The following is an 18,775-nucleotide window of genomic DNA, read 5'->3' as shown; positions in this document are numbered from 1 at the left end:
TCGTTTTCGACTCTCTTACAAAATTTAGTAAAGATTGTATGAACCTCATTTTTATGTGTAAGGAAAAATACCCAAGTGAATCTAGAGAAGTCATCCACAATGACAAATGCATAGAGTTTTCCACCAAGACTAGCAATTCTCTCCGGATCGAATAAGTCCATATGAATTAATTCTAATGGTCTTGAAGTTGTTATATCCTTTTTCCTTTTAAATGATGACTTGATTTGCTTGCCTATTTGACATGCGCTACAAGTTTTATCTTTAGAAAAATTAGTCTTTGGGAGGCCTTTGACCAATTCATTCTTAGATAGTTTTGAAATCAAATCCATACTAGCATGACCTAACCTTCTATGCCACAACCAACTATCCTCATTTGAGGATACAAGACACTTGACATCTTGATCGTGTAGTTCATATAAAAGCAAAGAATATACATTACCATTTCTTAGAGCGTGGAAAACTTCAACATTGTCCTTTTTGACAATGCATTTGTCCGACTTAAACAAGACATCATATCCTTTATCACATAATTGGCTAATACTAAATAGGTTATGTTTTAAGCCCTTAACAAGTAACACATCATCAATAGATAGGAGGAGGAGATACCAATAGTTCCAATGCCAATGACCTTGCCTTTTGAGTTGTCAACGAATGTGACGCTTCCTCCTTTATGAGGTTTGATGGAGTGAAATTTTGATTGATCTCCCGTCATATGCCTTGAACATCCGCTATCAAGAAACCATTTGTCCTTGGATAAATATGGAGACTTCAAGCAAACCTACAAAAGGAATTTGAATAATTTTCTTTTGGTACCCACATTCTCTTGGGTCCATGAGAGTTAGGAAGAGGTGTGTAAGTCCCTTTAATAACCCAAACTTCTTTTGTCCTACATGGCCTAATAGGACAATGATTGATCTTATGTCCTTTTTTTTTACAATAATTACATTGTGGACTAAAAGAGGAATTTTTAACAAAGTAATTGTTCAAAGGTTCTCTCTTTTTCAATAAACAAGAGTCTTTGTTGTGAGGATCAAATCCAAGTCCATCCTTGGCATAAGCATTTCTTTGCTTTCCAAGTATGAGACCCAAATTTTCTCTACCTTTTGTGAATTTTGCTAAGGTCTCAATTTGATCTTCAATCATAATTTTTAATGATTTATTTTCAGAAATTAAATCTATTGAAACCGATTCTTTATCTAATTCTTTTTCCTTTTTCAAAGCTTCATTTTCAAGTTGAAATTTTTCAAGGTTTTGAGAGATGATATTCTTTTCCCTTTTTAGAGTAGCACATTTTTGAACCATTTTGCCTAATTCATCATGCAATTCTCTAAAGGCATCTAGCAAGTAATTGTGTGCATCAACCAATTCATCATAAGTAATTTCCAAATTAAATAAGTCATGATTAGAAATTACCTCATCGTCATCGGCCATGAGACAAAGATTAACCAATTCATTGAGTTCATCGTCACTTTCGGATCCATTTGAATCATCATCCTCCCATGTAGCTTGCATGGCCTTTCCTTTCTTTTTCCTTTCCTTTTCATTTTTATAGGCATAGCAATCGGATTTGAAATGCCCCGGTTTTCCACAATGGAAGCAAGTAGGTGCTTCTCTTTTTCCTTGCTCACTAGATGACCCATTTCTTTTGAAGTTGTTGCTCTTTTGGAACTTCTTCATTTGAAGGATTCTTCTCACGGTTTTGGTAATGAGAGCAACTTCTTCTTCTTCTTCATCATGAGGAGCCTTATCAATTGCAACTTCTTTGGTAGTAGCTTGTAGAGCTATATCCTTCTTTTGAGTTTCTTCATCTCTATCATTCATTTCTTCTATGTTTTCTTCTCTCATTTCTATCCTACCAAACTGAGCATTGATATCAATTTATCCTTTTTAGTTTAAATATGTCAAGTTTAAAATTTTTTGAAAATTTAAAGGACTTTGCTTTGACGTTTTAAATAGAACTACTTTGGGACATCCAAAAAAAAAAAAAAAAAAAAAAAAGGTGGACTACTAATGTGGGACAAAAATAATCTCTATTTGTGGACTATTGATGTGAGACGAAGATAATCTCTATTTGTCATTGTTCTTATAAGGATTTTCATTGCTTTTAAAATTTTTATACACCTTTGAAATTACTGACATACTACTGTACTAGTCGTTTATTTTTGAGGAAGTAAAAGGAAAAGAAAAGAAAGCATTTTGACACTCTTTCATAAATTAGGAAGCTTTGGATCCATCCATTCTGTTCCTGCTGTTAGAAGGATAAGTGAATTGAATTCATCTCAATCTCAAGAAAGGTTGCATTTGTTCTTGCTTTGTTACAATTCCTTAACTGGAAAGGATAATGGTCCTCCACTTCTTGTTCCTTTATTGATCGGACAATTGTAATGGCACTCTTCTCTATCTTTCAAAATGAATAATGAGTGTTCAAACTTTCAAAAAATGAAAAGTGAGTGCGTGACTTTCTTGTCAAAACTATAATAGTATGACAACATAATTCAAATATTTAATTGGATGGTTAATGAAATACATACATTCACTAATAGGTGAATTCTTTAATTCAAGGGCAAACCATATAAATGGAATTCTTAATTAAAGAAAATTGCCAAGCGTTGAATCCACCTACTAGGGGTGCTAGAAGTACACCTAACCTTAAGCTTTAGATTAACAGTAAAAATAAAAAATAAAAAAATAAATAAAAGATGTAATTATAAATTAGGTTTGGAAAATTTCTCTCCTAACACGTGCATAAACTACTACAGTAAACTTTTGCATGGGGTCATTGCCCCATGCAATGTTAGAAGTAGAGAAATTTGTAAAAATTCAAACTGCAAGAGTAAGAAGAATACAAGTTCTCAAGCATGAGAGCTAATATCTGCACAAAAATTCCAATATGTACCAGACTTATCCCAACCCTAAAACTCAAAGACGTGATGGGAAACAGCCATGGCAAAGATCATCTGTAGCTAACTGCAGATCATGAAAAGGCATTTCTGTTTTGATTTTCATAACAACTAGAAGTAGCTTCTGCATATCACAGAGGTGGGCTGTAGAAGGGAGTTCTAAAACAGGACTAACATTATCAACAGATGCATATGAATAGACAGGATTTAATATGAACAGATCTGAATCTACTACCATGTTTTCACAATTGATATCTCATCTCTGCTAACATGTTTTCACAATTGATATCTCATCCTCCTCCAAAGGAGGTTGAGGAGATATCATAACAGTCACCAGTGTATCCGAAAATGGAGCAAGCAATTATAGATAAATAGTTAAACTAAAAAAATAAATGAGGGAGAGAGAGAGAGAGGTACTTCCACATCAAATTAATATGGTTAGACCAGGGAGGCAATTTTGGGAGCCACAATCCCTAGAAGTCCCTTTGGATTGTCCACATGAACCCAATGGCCCGAGTTGGGAAGAACGTGAACTGAAACCTTCCCCTCAGATTCATCTCGTCTCTGACCAGCAAGGCCTTCAAGCCGCTGAATCACCTCTGGGTCCCACCTGTCGCTGTTCTCAGCATGCACAATTGATATCTCCATAGCTTTAGGTGTAGTCTCCAACAAATCCCAATAATCTTTCTCCCTACAGGATCACACACACAAATTTCTAACTCACATGAATAATATGAAGGTGAAAAAAGTAAAAGTAAACATCTACAGAAATTGTAAGTGAATTCAAACTGATCTGCAATTTTACCGGTAAGAATCGAACATCTGGACAGCACCTTCAAGATTGAAAGCCCATGTCTCATGTTCTCCTGATTTCTTGAGGTTGCTGCCTATCCATTCTGATAATGACTTCGAAAATCCAAGCTCAATCATGTGGTTTACCAGCCACCTAAGGATAGGAGCATAATAGAAGGAATATAAGATGGACGAAATACAAGAGAAATATGTAGAGGCGTTTATGAGATAATTTGAATGAGAATGTAAGAAGGGGTTATTTTTAGACATTTCTACACCCATGTATTTATGTTAGTCAGAAATATAATTTACAATAAACATGATCAAATCTCACTAATTATGACAACAATTATGTGATCAAATCCCACTAATTACACCATCAAATCCCACGTTCCTAGGCTAACACTCTCCTCAAGCTGGTGCGTGGATATCTGACACGCCCAACTTGGACAATGCATCCTCAAACATGATCTTACTAGCACTCTTCATAAGAATGTCTGCAAGCTGCGGAAGGCAAATCTGACCAGAGATATTTTCTCTTGAATGAAGTGTCAATCAATTGTTACGACTTCATTTACGTAAAAAAAAAAAAAGTGTCAATCAACTAATCGAACCATCTCCTCATACCATAAATAATCAACAATGTCTCCTCAGACCATAAACAATCAACCATGTTTCCTCAGACCATAAACACTCGACATTGTCTCCTCAGACCATTTCCCTTCGTACATGTTTAAAATATGTAGATGGAAGAATCAACGTCTCCTCAGACCATTCCCCTTCATACACATTTTGGGGCAGCGGAACGCACCAATAAGAAAGATCCAATGAAAGCCAACAAAGCAATCATACACAAACATAAGATATAACGTGGTTCACCCAAAACTAGGGCTACATCCACGGATGAGAAGATATTCCACTATAATTCATAGAGATATTACAACAATAAAGTACCAACACTGCATACATGTGTCTTTTCACCATGTACCACTCCACGAGCCTATCTCCTTGCTACCAGTAAACCTCGGTATTTTTCCTACTATACCAACCCACAAATGATCTCTCCCATCAACTCACTCATGAGACTACATCTCTCTCAATCTTATAAATATCAACCCATAACTTAGGTATTTATTTAGAGTTACAGACACAATTCCTTGTTGGATAAGGATTACAATTCCTTGAAGCCCAAGACTTGCCTTTACAAGAAATTTCCTATCAGAATAGGACTTTCCAATAGAAACCTAATTAGAATAAGAATTTGAGACAATTTTCAACATGTTTAAAATATGTAGATGAAATAAAAAATAATGTTTTCTCAAATCATAAACCATCAACAATGTCTCCTCAAACCATAAACAATCTGCAATGTCTCCTCAGACCATTCATTACGGACCACCTTAGCTCTAGTACCAAAAAGGAATACAAGATGGAAGAAATATAAGAGAAATATGTAAAGGCTTGAATGAGACCATTTTGAACGAGAATGTAAAAAAAAGGTTATTTCCTCACATCTCTACACCCTTGGGTTTTTTTTTGTTTTTTTTTTTTTAATTAAGTAAATTTGTATTAGAAAGCATTCAAAAGGGGAACGCGTTCCAAGAGCTGTACAAAAATGAAAAAAGAAAAAGGAAAAAAATGAGATCTATGGACCCAACGACCCCAAAAAGTCCATAATCTCATCCAAAGAAATATAATCTCTCCCCATACCCCAACTAAAAAGAAAGCAAAGAATAGTGAACTTCAAAGCCCCAATGGAGGTCCCCTCCCCATCAAAAGATCTTCGATTGCGTTCTTTCCAAAGACTCCACCAAAGACAAAGGGTAATCACCCTCCAAAAATTACAGGCGCGCGCCCCTACCCTTTGGCCGCTCCAACCATCAATCAAATCCCTTGAAGTCCGGGGCATAACCCACTGAACACCAAAGAGACACAACAAAAGGCTCCAGTAGTTGTGGGCCACGAGAAAGTGCAAGAGGAGATGATCTACAGACTCTCCATCGTTCATGCACAGACAACACTGATTAACGATAACATGACGTTTCTTCCTCAAGTTGTCCAGAGTCAAGATCTTGCCCTAAACAGCAATCCACACAAAGAAAGCCACCCTAAGAGGAGCCTTCGAACGCCAAACCGTTTTCCACGGGAAGGTGGATCCATGAAATCCTGAAAGCTGGTGAAAAAAGGACCAGACTTGGAACGTCCCCTGAGGAGAAAGTGCCCAAGTCAAAGAATCCGACCCGGTGCCATCCACCTCCTGTCTATATAAAAGATCCAACAAACCAATGACATCATCCAACTCCCAATCTTGAAAGGATCGCCGGAACTGAACATCCCAAGACAACTTACCGCTATCAAGGCGATATCAGTCAGCAACCATAGCATGTCTATCAGCAGCAATCATGAACAAGCTCGGGTACAAACAAGACAAAGGACGGTCCTCGCACCAAGCATCCTCCCAAAACCGGATATCCTTTCCTTCCCGGACTCTAAATCTAATGTGCTTTGAGAACTCATCCCAACCTCTCCTAATGGATTTCCAAACCCCTACACTGACAGCAGACCTAACCGGTCTAGCTGACCATCCCCCCCTCTCCTCCCCAAACTGACAAGAAAAAACCTTCCTCCATAACATGTGTCGCTCACTACCAAATCTCCAAAGCCACTTGCCAAGGAGGGCCCTGTTGAAAAGGGTCAATCTCCTAATCCCAAGGCCTCCCAACCTAAGGGCCTGCAAACTTGCTCTCATCGAACAAGATGATACTTAAACTCCTCTACTCTACCGCCCCACAAAAAATTCCGTTGAAGCATCTCAAGTCTTCCAACAACAGTAAAAGGGATCTGGAGGAGCGAAAGGAAATAAGTTGGGAGACTAGATAAAGTGCACTTCACCAGAGTAACTTTTCCCTCCTTCAAAAGGTATTGCTTCTTCCACCCCGCCAGCCTTCTCTCGAAACGCTCAATCACCGGGTCCTAGCTTCCCACCCTTCTTGTCAAGACACCCAAAGGCAAGCCTAAATAAGAAAAAGGGAAGGAGCTCGTCCTACACCCTAAGACAGCTGCGAGAGACTCCACCTCCTGAATATCCCCCACAGGGACAATGAAACTCTTTCCCACGTTGACTTTCAGCCCAGAGACTGCCTGAAAGCAAACAAGGACACATCGCAAATATCTTAACTGGACACCTCAGCCTCACAAAAAACCAGAGTGTCGTCCGCAAAAAGCAGATGAGAAATCTCCAACTGATGAGCTGCGTCTGAACCAATCTTGAAGCCCTAAATGAACCCCAAGTCCACAGCCCTCCTCAACAACCTACTAAGAGCTTCCATGACAATAATGAACAGGAAAGAGGAGAGAGGGTCCCCTTGCCTCAAACCACGGGAGCTGCCAAAAAAACCTGGATGGGACCATTAACCAACACCAAGAATCTGACAGACGAGACACAAGAAACGATCATCGCCTCCATTTATCTCCGAAACCCATCCTCTCTAACAGATAAAACAGAAAGTTCCAGCAAACATGGTCATAGGCTTTCTTGATGTCCAGCTTGCACAAAACTCCAGGAATCCCGCTACTTAGCCTGAAATCCACACATTTACTGGCAATAAGGGCGGAATCCAGTATCTGTCTACCCCCGATAAACGCATTCTGAGAATCAAAGATAACACTGTCCAAAACCTCCCTCAATCGTAGCACAAGGACTTTAGCGATCAGCTTATACATACACCCAATCAGGCTAATGGGCCTAAAGTCCTTAACGTCAGTTGCCCCTCCCTTCTTGGGGATAAGGGCAATAAAAGAAGTATTCAACGACTTTTCAAACCTCCCATTAGAATGGAACTTGTGAAAAGTGCCCATAGCCTCCTTACGAACCACCACCTAGCTCTCCAAAAGGAACCTCATAGTGAAACCATCCGGACCTGGAGCCTTGTCACCATTACAACTCCTCAACGCCGAAAGAATAATTATGTGATAATTATGTGGTCAAATCCCACTAATTATAACAATAATATAATTATGTGATAAAATCCCACTAATTATGCCCTCAAATCCCACAATTCTAGGCTAACATATCTCAACTAACAATACTTTACTAAATGATTGGAATCCCAATTTAATTGTATGAAAAAAAAACAAGTGCTTTATTTTGAAAAATTGTGTTTGGGTGTGTATGGTAACCGTTAAAAGTACTTTTAATTATTACCAATTTTAGCTCACTAGAGCTTTTAAATGAAACTAAAATTTGAAACTTTTAAACATGCGTTGGAGGGTAAAGGTAATATATTTTAGGCAATTGTTTTTCCTTAGACAATTATGCCATTTTTTATTTTTTTATTAAGGCAATTTTACCCTTTATTTTATTAAGTTACTATTATCAAATATAATAAAATTGTATTAAAGGATATAATTATAAAATTAGCACTAGATGTATTTTTAAAAATATTATTACCAAACAGATTAAATAATAATTTAATTCTGAAAAGTACTTTCTAGAATGTCTCATCAAACACCAAAGATGCTTTTTACTAACCGCAATTTTTTGACTACAAAAAGGCTTTTTTCATTCCAACAGAAATGCCAAACAAGCTCTAAAGGATTTTCCAGAGTAAAAGCACTTCCAAGTTACTCTCTCTCTCTCTCTCTCTCTCTCTCTCTCTCATTCTAGACATATATTTGCATACATATCTATTCGTACATTAGCTATAATTTAATCAAACCTACCTAGTACAGCACCAAATCCTTTCATTTTCCCCTCCTTCAGTGCCACCTAGGTGCTAGGCAGATATTCATTGACTCTAGTGGATGGCATATTATATTTTCATACATCATTGAAGTGATCTAAGAAGACAGAATTATCTATTATAAGCACTTACCGTGGCCTAATATGGACTTGTACAAGAAATCATAAATAAATAAAAAAACTACAGGGCAATTAAATTTCCATGCAGCCTCTAAATGATCATTAATCAGCAAGGACTTAAGGCATATGGAAGAATTAAAGAACAAAATATACAAGACACCAAAGCATGACTACACTTACATCTGCATTAACCCTGCTCCACCCAGCTATTAATTGGCCTACAAACACACTACTGCACACAAATAAATACAGCTCAGCAAAGGGGAAAAGAGGTCTTACTTCCGTGATGGAACTGATGACGGCAGACTTTGCAAGGTCTGCAATACTTTCTCTACTTCTCTATCACTGTCATCAGGGTTCACTTTTCCAGGAACGGAATCCAGTATCCACAGCTGTTCTGCATCAGGTTTCTCATCTGTGAGTGAACTATACTTTGTCAAAAGAATCGACAAAAGGAAAGATTAGAATCTGCTTGAATAAATTAAATGCTGCAGGCAGAATTTCAAATTCTGAAAGTGGAATTTGTGTTTTTCAGAAGGTTTTCATATTTTGATAGTTTCCTTATTTTAAGTAGTTTTCTGATTTTCATCAGCTTTCCTTTTTGAGTAGTTTTCAGATTTTCAGCAGCTTTACTATTTTGACTTTATTTTATATTTGGTAGTTAGCTAATATAAGGCTAAGATTGGGGAGGAAGAAACTCGATATAAAGCCTTGTAATTGCTAGGGTTTACAGATTAGTGAAAATATTATTATTTTTTACAGCAAATAAAGTTTATGTAGTATTTCTGATTCTTCCTATTTTTCATTTTCGGGGATTTTTCGATTTTTTCTGGATTAGTTTCTTTTTGACTCGTTTTGCATGCCGGGCACCGTGGGGTGTGCCGGGTGAGTCTGAGAGTTGGTTAGGGCATTTTTTCGAATTCAAGACTTTTAAAAATGTATCGTTGGCCATTTTGGCATTTTTCAGTTTTTTGGGCCAGGTGGGACCCGTAACTGGACTTCTCGTGCACGAGGATTATTTTTCGGGACCATTGCATTTCATACATGTTTATTTGATGCATATCTACGTGGATATATGTTTAGATGTGTGGTTGTGATGTGTTTAGTGTGTGTGTGTGTGTGTGTGTGTGTGTGTGTGTGTGTGTGTGTGTGTGTGTGTGTGTGTATATATATAATGACAAAGGGACATATTTTCTTAGCCGTAGGACCTACAGTTGTAATGGTCATTATAACGACCACTTAGTCTACAGCTTTTCTCTTTTTTCTTTTTTCTTCTTCATTTCAAGGCTAGATCCTCACCATTCCTTTAAGATTTTGACTTTACCACTGAAGGAAAAGTCAACGACCACAACGAGAGTTTCAATTTGTTCGAAGCAGGAGCACCTTCGGGATTTCGAGATTTGGGAATTTTTGGGGCTTTTCTTCTATTTTGATGTAGGGGTCTCTAATACACATATTCTTTGATTTCGGTGAATTACCTCTTCATAATTTGACCCTAGTATGCTTAAATTGTATAGACTTGTTTATGGTTACAAGGGTTTATATGTATCAAATGTGGCAGTTGTATTTTATGTGATAGTTGGATTGATATGCATGCCTATTTAAATTGTTATGAAAGAGTATGCTAGATTTAAATTATTACATGCCCAACGTGCTTATATGCTATGAATGTGAAGTTGATTATGTGAGGTTTAATGTACTAATTGTCTCTTAATTATGCAAGCATGATGTGATTACAATGTATGAAACCTTGTTACTGGCATTGAGAAGCATGAAGCATTCATGCATGGCATTGGGCAAAAAATGGGTAAAATGATTTCAAAAGAAATAAAATTTGTTTTGGGAAAGATTTTAAAAAGTGGTTTGCGAAAACCTGGGAGCCTAGGAGTTGCCTAGTGGTCCGTGGTGTTAATGTAATCTAGAGAGAACTAGGGAGGGGCCATAGCGTGGTTGAGCTACCTAGACCCCAAATGACGCCTTGGAGTTGCCATGTGGTCAGGGATAGCTAGCCAGCCCTTCCCTCGTGGCGCCATGGAGTTGCCATGGGCCGGGTTGCATTAACGGTTTGGAATGAAAAAATGGAAAAGTTTTGGAAACGGGGAGCGACATTGGCATATCATTGCATTCCATTGGCATGGCATTGTGTATAGATATATATGGTTGGATTGCCTGTGTTATGGTTATGTTTCCCTTTTAAACTAGCATGATCCCCTACTCTCATTTTCTATGTTTTGTTTGGATTCACGGGGTCATTAAGAGGTGTGTCTTAGGCACCTCCTACTGAGCCGTTGTGCTCACCCCTTATATTACTAATTTCAGGTTACGGAAAGGAAGTGGCGGACGACGACCCACCACAAGCTTAGACAGGTTGAACGTAACTTGGATCTCTTTTGTAATTGATATGCATATTTCCATTTTGTTGTAAATTTTACATTAAGTGATGTTTTGCATCTAATTCGTGGGTAGAAATGGTTTTGAGACCCCTTTTGTATCTTAGGTGGTCTCATTAGGATTTCGGAATCCATGCAAGGCCTTAAGGCCATATTTTGATGTAATTGGACTTGTTTATCTTAAAACGATGTATTGGACTCATTTTCGATTTATTTGAATGCACGAATGTTTAATTATGTTTTATACCGTCAAAGGTATGTTTTTGGGACAGGTTTAGATTGTAATTGTTGAAACACTTATATGTATATATGTATTTATGCTGGGGTCTTATTGTAATTAGATATAGGGTTTGTGGCCATTATGTAATTAGGCCTTTATTGTATTGTATATAACTCCCTTTATGTTTTAGGGTTAAAAATACATGAGAAAATGGGCTGAGCAATTTAGTCTCTCTCTCTCGCTGTCTCTTCTTCTCTCTGTATCTCTATTGTCATTATATACAAATCTTCATTTCTACATGGTATCAGAGCAATCACATGTGACGCCCACTGGAGTGAAAGAAAATTCAGCTATGATGATTCCTTCTATTTTTCCACAGTCCTCTAGAGGTCGTGATAGTCCTAGTGGCAACAGAGGGTATGGTGGAAATTCAGGTAGTTCTCGTGGTGGCAGTGGCCGTGATAGAAGTCGCAATCGCCGTGGTCGTGGACGTAGTGACACTCGTATGTGCAGCCGCTGTAAGGGTACTAACCATTCTGTTGAGAATTGTTGGACTCTTCATGGGAAACCAGCATAGGCAAATCAAGCAGTGTCTTCCTCTGACCTTGCGGGGTCTCATCCCTCTCTTGGTCAGACTTCTGGATTACCATCACCTGCATCTACTAGTGACACTGTGACACTATCACTATCACGAGCTGAGTTCAGTGCATTGGTCAACCGGACACATCCCAACTCTACTGATGTAGTTAATTTTGCGCAATTAGGTAATATTGCATGCTTTTCCGATTTACAGACTTCAGCATCCCCTTGGGTTATTGACTCTGGGACTTCTACCCATCTCACAGGTGATGCCTCTCTATTTTCTAATTTTAAGAAGTCTAGTTCCTCATCTTTTGTTACTCTGGCTGATGGTAGAACATGTTCCATTATTGGCCAAGGAACAATTAAATTAGCCCCATCCATTTCTTTATCCTCTGTGCAATTAGTTCCAAATTTTCCCTTTAATTTATTATCTGTAAGTAAATTGACTCAAGCTTTGAACTGTTTTGTCACATTTTATCCTTCGTCTTGTGTCTTTCAGGACCTCAACACGAAACAGACGATTGGTGGGGGCAGTAACAGAAATAGCCTATACTATTTGGATTGCAAACCTTCCACTGTTGCTTTACATTCCCAGATGTCTGTGTACCAGTGGCATTATCGGTTAGGTCATCCCTCGTTGCGGTATTTGAAGTCTGCTTTGCCTTTCCTTGAGTCGGTGTCTATTTTAAATTGTGAATCTTGTCAGTTGGGTAAGCACCATAGAGTGCCTTTCCCTCCTCGTATTGTTAATCATCGGTCTTCTTTATTTGAATTAGTACATATGGACATTTGGGGTCCCGCTCGTCACACTAGTCACTCAAGTTTTTCTTATTTTGTTACCTTTGTTGATGATTATTCAAGGATGACTTGGTTATTTTTAATAAAAGACCGTTCTGAACTGTTTTCCATATTTCAAATATTTTTAAACGAAATTGAGGTCCAATTTGGGTGTGTTATACGTACTTTACAATCTAATAATGCTATGAAGTAAGTCAAAGGTGCAATTTCTAGTTTTTGCGACTCTGGTGGTATTTTGCACCAAACTTCTTGTTCTTATACTCCTCAACAAAATGGCGTACCTGAACGGAAAAATAGGCATTTAATTGAAATAGCTCGTACATTGATGATACATATGCATCTTCCAAAAGCATTTTGGGGCGATGCTGTTGTAACTGCTTGTTATTTAATTAGTCGTATGCCATCTTCCGTTCTTAATTGGAAATGTCCTTATTCCTTTGTTTTTCCTACTCGACCATTATTTGCATTACCGCCTCATGTTTTTGGGTGTGTGTGTTTTGCTCACATATTACGCCCTGGCGCTGATAAATTGTCTCCTCGTGCCATCAAGTGTGTCTTTATTGGATACTCTCGGACTCAAAAAGGTTATAAATGTTGGGATCCTAGCACTCGTAAGGCTTTTGTGTGCATGGACGTTACCTTTTTTGAGGATACTCCTTATTTTTCTTCACATAGTTCGTCTTTAGATACCGAGCTACTGCTTCCGTTGCCTGTTGTGTCACATTCATTACCCTGCGACCCACCATAATCACCTCATGTGCCACCACCACTTCAAGTGTATAGCCGTCGATCACGAGTACCCCCCCCCCCCCCCCCCCCGATCTTCCTATTGCATTACGTAAGGGTGTTCGCTCATGTGTCACTGCACACCCTATATCTAACTTTGTTTCCTATAAAAAGGTATCGCCCTCATTTTCTTGTTTTTTATCCACGTTATCTGCTACTGTTGTTCCAAAAACTGTGCAGGATGCTCTATCTGATACAGCTTGGCGCAACGCCATGATAGATGAAATGGATGCTCTTCATCATAATGGGACATGGGATCTTGTTTCCTTACCCGCCGGTTCCAAAACGGTTGGTTGTAAGTGGGTCTATACTGTCAAATATCTCCATGATGGATCTGTTGAGCGATTGAAGGCTCACCTTGTTGCAAAGGGATACACACAAACCTATGGCATTGATTATGATGAGACCTTTTCTCCTGTTGCGCAGATTTCTTCTATCCGAATCCTTATTTCTATTGCCACCAATCGCAATTGGCCATTATTTCAATTAGATGTGAAAAATGCTTTCTTACATGGTGACTTACATGAAGAGGTTTACACGGAGCAACCACCTGGATTTGTTGCTCAAGGGGAGTCTCGTTATGCTATATGTCGGCTTAAAAAGGCCCTGTACAGCTTGGTTTGGAAAATTCTCCGATGCAGTACTTTCCTTTGGCCTTAACAGATGCGAGACAGATCATTCGGTATTTTACCAACATACTAAAACTGGCTTTATATTTCTTGTGGTATATCTAGATGATATTGTTATAACAGGTGATAATTCTGATGGCATTACAAAGTTAAAATTGTTCTTACAGAATCGGTTTCACACAAAGGATCTAGGTAAACTCAAATATTTCTTGGGTATTGAGGTTGCTAGATCCAAGGAAGGTATAAGTCTATCTCAAAGAAAATATGTGTCGGACTTGTTAAAAGAAACAGGTATGTTAGGTACTCGCCCTGCTAATGCTCCTATGGACCCAAATATAAAATTATTACCTGATGAGGGTGATTTATTTGACGATCATGGCAGATATCGACGCCTAGTTGGGAAACTAATTTATCTCACTATCAACCGACCTGACATTTCATATGCAGTTAGTGTTGTAAGTCAATTCATGAGTGTTCCGAGAGTACCACATTGGAATGTTGTTCTTCGAATTATTCGATATCTCAAACAAGCTCCAGGTTTTGGATTACTATATAAATCTAATGGTCATCTTAATGTAACAGGTTTCACAGATGCTGACTGGGCTGGTTCTCCCTCAGATAGGAAATCTACTACAGGCTATTGTACACTTGTTGGTGGAAACCTTGTTACATGGAAAAGTAAGAAGCAAACAGTTGTAGCACGGTCTAGCGCTGAAGCAAAGTACAGGGCGATGGCCCATACCTCTAGTGAGTTAACGTGGATACAACATTTTCTTGAAGAACTTGTAATAGTCAAGACTCCTATTCCACTGTTCTGTGATAACCAAGCAGCTATTCACATCGCATCCAATCCGGTTTTTTATGAAAGAACCAAGCACATTGAAGTTGATTGTCACTTCACTCGAGAGAAAATATTGAGTGGAAACATTTCTACTCCATTCGTAAAGTCTGAAGATCAATTAGCTGATATGTTTACTAAGGCTCTTGGTCATAATCGGTTAAAAATAATTTGTTCCAAACTGGGATTATATGATATATATTCTCCAGCTTGAGAGGGAGTGCTGAAACACTTATATGTATATATGTATTTATGCTGGGGTCTTATTGTAATTAGATATAGGGTTTGTGGCCATTATGTAATTAGGCCTTTATTGTATTGTATATAACTCCCTTTATGTTTTAGGGTCAAAAATATATGAGAAAATGGGCTGAGCAATTTAGTCTCTCTCTCTCGCTGTCTCTCCTTCTCTCTATATCTCTATTGTCATTATATACAAATCTTCATTTCTACAGTAATTAAGGACTAAAATGGACCAAAGGGGTGCCGGGGTTGCAAAGCAACCATCACAGGCCAAACAGGCCCTAGCAGGGCAAACCGGTCAACGTCTAAGGGTTACACGTCGACCAGTATCTTCCAGTATGGTTTTTGGCTCGAGGGAACCAAACCAATCGACGTGTTCCCACTACACGTCGATCGGTTTCTGGTTTTCCTGTTTCTTGTTTCTTCTTCCTTTGTGGTTAATCCCGAGCCACTCATTGTTACCATGGGATGCTACGAACCTTAGTATGATGTATTAATTATGTCTTGACATCTGAAATGACGGTAATGCCCTTAGAGGACCTCGGGTTCAGGTAAGGACCCAGTTAGCGATTCGGACCCCTGGGTTCGGGTCATTACGTTTACTTTGCAATTCTCCTCTCTCTAGCATCGTTCTTTTATTTCGTTTTAAAATTGTTGTATAGAAGTTAATAGTAGTTACTAAAGCAAGTAAAACAAAGAGAATGCATAATCAAATCATCTACGAGTCACAACTACCTCAATACTGTTTCGAATTAATAAATGTGAAAAAAGAATTGTCCAAAAGAAAGTAAAACATCTTGAAATTTAGGGGTGTTAGGAACTTAGGATATAGGACTTTGGTTGGCATATTAGTTATCAACAATTGAAGCCTGTATTTTAGTTTTTTCATAAAGAGTCAAGTTAGTTGAGGTAGCAATCAAGGGATGCAACTTATACTTCCTCGTCCTCCAAAGTAGAAGGTCGAGGGTTCAAGTCCCCATAGGGGAAATTGTGAGTTTCTTGCCAAGGTTAAAAATAATAAAATAATAAAGATAAATAAGGTGATAGGGGTACTTTGTCCAAGGACAGATCAGGTCTTTCACCAGTGCAAAGACGAAAAGGTAAATTTAAAACTTGAATTGAGGCACTCACCAATTAGGATTTTGCATTTATTAGGCTTTCATGATTTGCACTTGACTCGTTCGATTGAAAAGTTTGAATCCTGACTTTCCTTTCATAATTAAACTACTCTAGAACCCTATTTTCTCTAACACTATTCTCTATATAAAGGCCTGCGTTGTTCAAAAAATAACAGAACAGCGAGCCATCATCATACATCTAGCACAGTGAGTGGATCAGTGAGTTGTTGAAGTATCAGTTTTTGCTCTCACAATGTACATATAAAGTTGGACATTACCCGTTAGGAGATAAAAGATCCATGGAGAAGCAAAGTTTGTGCGGAAAAAAGTCAATCAATGGATCAGTGGCTGAAGGATCAGGGATTGGTTTTGCAATAATCTGGGTCGGGAGGGACTAAATGATTCTTGGTACTAGAATCTGGTAACTCTGGATTTTTACACACCTGCCTCACTGGCTGGATCCCGTGATTCTCCCTGCTTGGGTTTTCCACATAAAATCTGGCATTTTATGTGTGACTGATTTACTTTATAGCCAAGTTCAGTATTGGTATATATACAACAGTAAATTCATTTTGAAACAAGAAGTAAAAACAGTGCAGGCGAGTGATGAAGGTTTGGTAAAGATATACCTGCTTGGGAAATCGAGCAGATTCACCATAATCGCCACGAGAACAACTCTCAGCAAATTGCAAGGCAACCTTACCACCCATTGAGTGCCCTATGACAACATCCGGCCAAACCCAACCATGAGACTTTACCAAATTAGCTATATCTTTGGCAGCATTGACCATATCATGAGGTAGGCATAATCCTTCTATTTCAGCTGATCTCCCATGATTCCTCAAATCCACGAGAACCATCCTCCAATCTAAAAATATACAAGAAAATTCTTCAAATCTCATGAAGAAGTGCTCAAAAGTGTAAATATTTAAGTTTAGCTGAATATACATGTGCATAAGTAAACAATGGACATGTATACCCATAAGCACATTAATTTGGTCTTAAACCTTCTGTGTCTCGGGGAGAGATAGGGAGAGAGAGTTTTGAATGTGGCAAAGGAGTTCAAATTTACAGAAAGCTTATTTCGGTTAACCGAAAATTCAAAATCTCCACACACACCCCTCATCTGTGTACTATATGAAGATGACCCGAGAAATGAAATGCTGAAAAGAAGGAATTAATACATTGAATTACTAGAACTCAAATTGAAAATTTTGCCTATCATAAATTTCAATCTGAGCCAAAATTAAAACATAGAACTAAGTAACCTTGTTATAAATACCTGGGAAAATACACTATTTAATTTAATCTTCTAATTTTGACCCAACAACAATACAAGGAGAAAATATATATATAGAGAGAGAGAGAGAGAGGGAGAGAGATAGTGGAATACCGGATGAAGGAGATGAGTTGGAGAGGGAGAAGGCGAGGGCTCGGGAGAATGATCGCCAGTTTCGAGCAGATCCCAAGAGGCCGTGAAGCACAAAAGCTGTCAATGTGTGGTCTGACGGTTCGGTGGATGTTCGGACCTCTTCGAAAGCTAGGGTTTCCAGAGATCTTGTCCTTGTGCCCCCTGTTGTTCCAAGGTAAACCGGACGCCATAACCGAGTCAGGAGAAGATTACCGGCTTTGTTCGTCACGCTTCTCGCCATCTTATCTTTTATTGGTCGATCTGTGTCTATAATGGCTGCCCACTCTAAACGAACCCCCTTAGGGACCACTTAAATATTTACATATATATGCGTGTGTATATATATAAATCAATCTCAAATTTGATTGGGATTGTGATTGTCTGAGGAATTCACGTAATCGTTGACCTTGCCAATTGATTCTTAGTGGTTTTTGATAATCGAACGATTCCGTGTAGGATAGTACTATAAAGTGTTTAGTCTGAATGGCTTATAGGTAACTAATTGAAAAGTTTACTTGGTTGTTATCATTAAAAACAAACTAAAATTAAACTGAAATATTAAACTAAGCTAAATTAAGTGATCAGAGAGAGAAATCTTAGGGCTCGTTAATTGTATCAACTCTGGGGATTTAACAAATTATGTTTTTAAATGAATTGAATTCAATAACATTCGTTCAATTCAGGTTTTAAAGAAAGATGTTTTTATAAAATAGTTAACTATAACCTATCTGCGGTTAGCATAAACTATCCGCCTACCTACTCTAACAACTTTAACTATTTTGCAAATAATTCATCTTTCCTAAGCATAGACTATGAAAACATTCTTTTATAAAAAAACGTTCGAATACCATTATATGACCTCTATTCCTTTGTCCGGCAGTGTTCCGCCAGATACAGTCTAATAAGATAGGTTGAGAATAGAAAACAAACAGTTATATGTAAAACAAGGTAATAACAGTTTGAAATCTATTTAAAGAATGAAAACCAATTGAGTTGTCTCAATTGCTCATAGTCATATAATCAAAAACATAATATACATTAAAATAATCCCAGAGTTAAGAACAATCAAACCATAATACTAGATTGGGTTACATCAGTGCCCTAAGAGAGGAATTAGCTACTCATGATGATGTCGGATATCATCTGTGTTGGAGTTGTCTCCATCGTCACGGACGACACTTCTTTTCTCAGGATCTTCACCTTCTAA

General features: G+C 38.1%; 1 protein-coding gene across 1 annotated transcript; it reads right to left on the bottom strand.

Annotated features, from left to right (window-relative positions):
* Nucleotides 1–3,106: 3,106 nt before the first annotated feature.
* On the bottom strand, nucleotides 3,107–17,896 carry LOC132313776 (uncharacterized). The gene is made up of 5 exons (XM_059812716.1): nucleotides 17,551–17,896; nucleotides 16,787–17,025; nucleotides 8,833–8,945; nucleotides 3,706–3,846; nucleotides 3,107–3,591 (listed from the first exon to the last, which is right to left on the bottom strand). Exons 1-5 carry the CDS (start codon nucleotides 17,807–17,809, stop codon nucleotides 3,339–3,341), a joined length of 1,005 nt encoding a protein of 334 aa, XP_059668699.1. The 5' UTR covers nucleotides 17,810–17,896; the 3' UTR covers nucleotides 3,107–3,338.
* Nucleotides 17,897–18,775: the final 879 nt, after the last annotated feature.

This window comes from Cornus florida, unplaced genomic scaffold, assembly GCF_030987335.1.
Source record: "Cornus florida cultivar Cherokee Brave unplaced genomic scaffold, ASM3098733v1 CherokeeBrave_3.0.0_Hap2_Chr06, whole genome shotgun sequence".
NCBI lineage: Eukaryota > Viridiplantae > Streptophyta > Magnoliopsida > Cornales > Cornaceae > Cornus > Cornus florida.
Note: the sequence above shows the minus strand (reverse complement) of the source record. Positions and strands in the feature narration are given on the sequence as shown.

Coding starts and splice junctions, on each gene's coding strand:
- LOC132313776 (XM_059812716.1), bottom strand. CDS start 17,809: ATGGCGAGAAGCGTGACGAACAAAGCCGGTAATCTTCTCCTGACTCGG. Junction 17,026..17,550: donor CAACTCATCTCCTTCATCCG/GTATTCCACTAT, acceptor GTATATTTTTAG/ATTGGAGGATGGTTCTCGTG. Junction 8,946..16,786: donor CTGCTCGATTTCCCAAGCAG/GTATATCTTTAC, acceptor GATGCAGAACAG/CTGTGGATACTGGATTCCGT.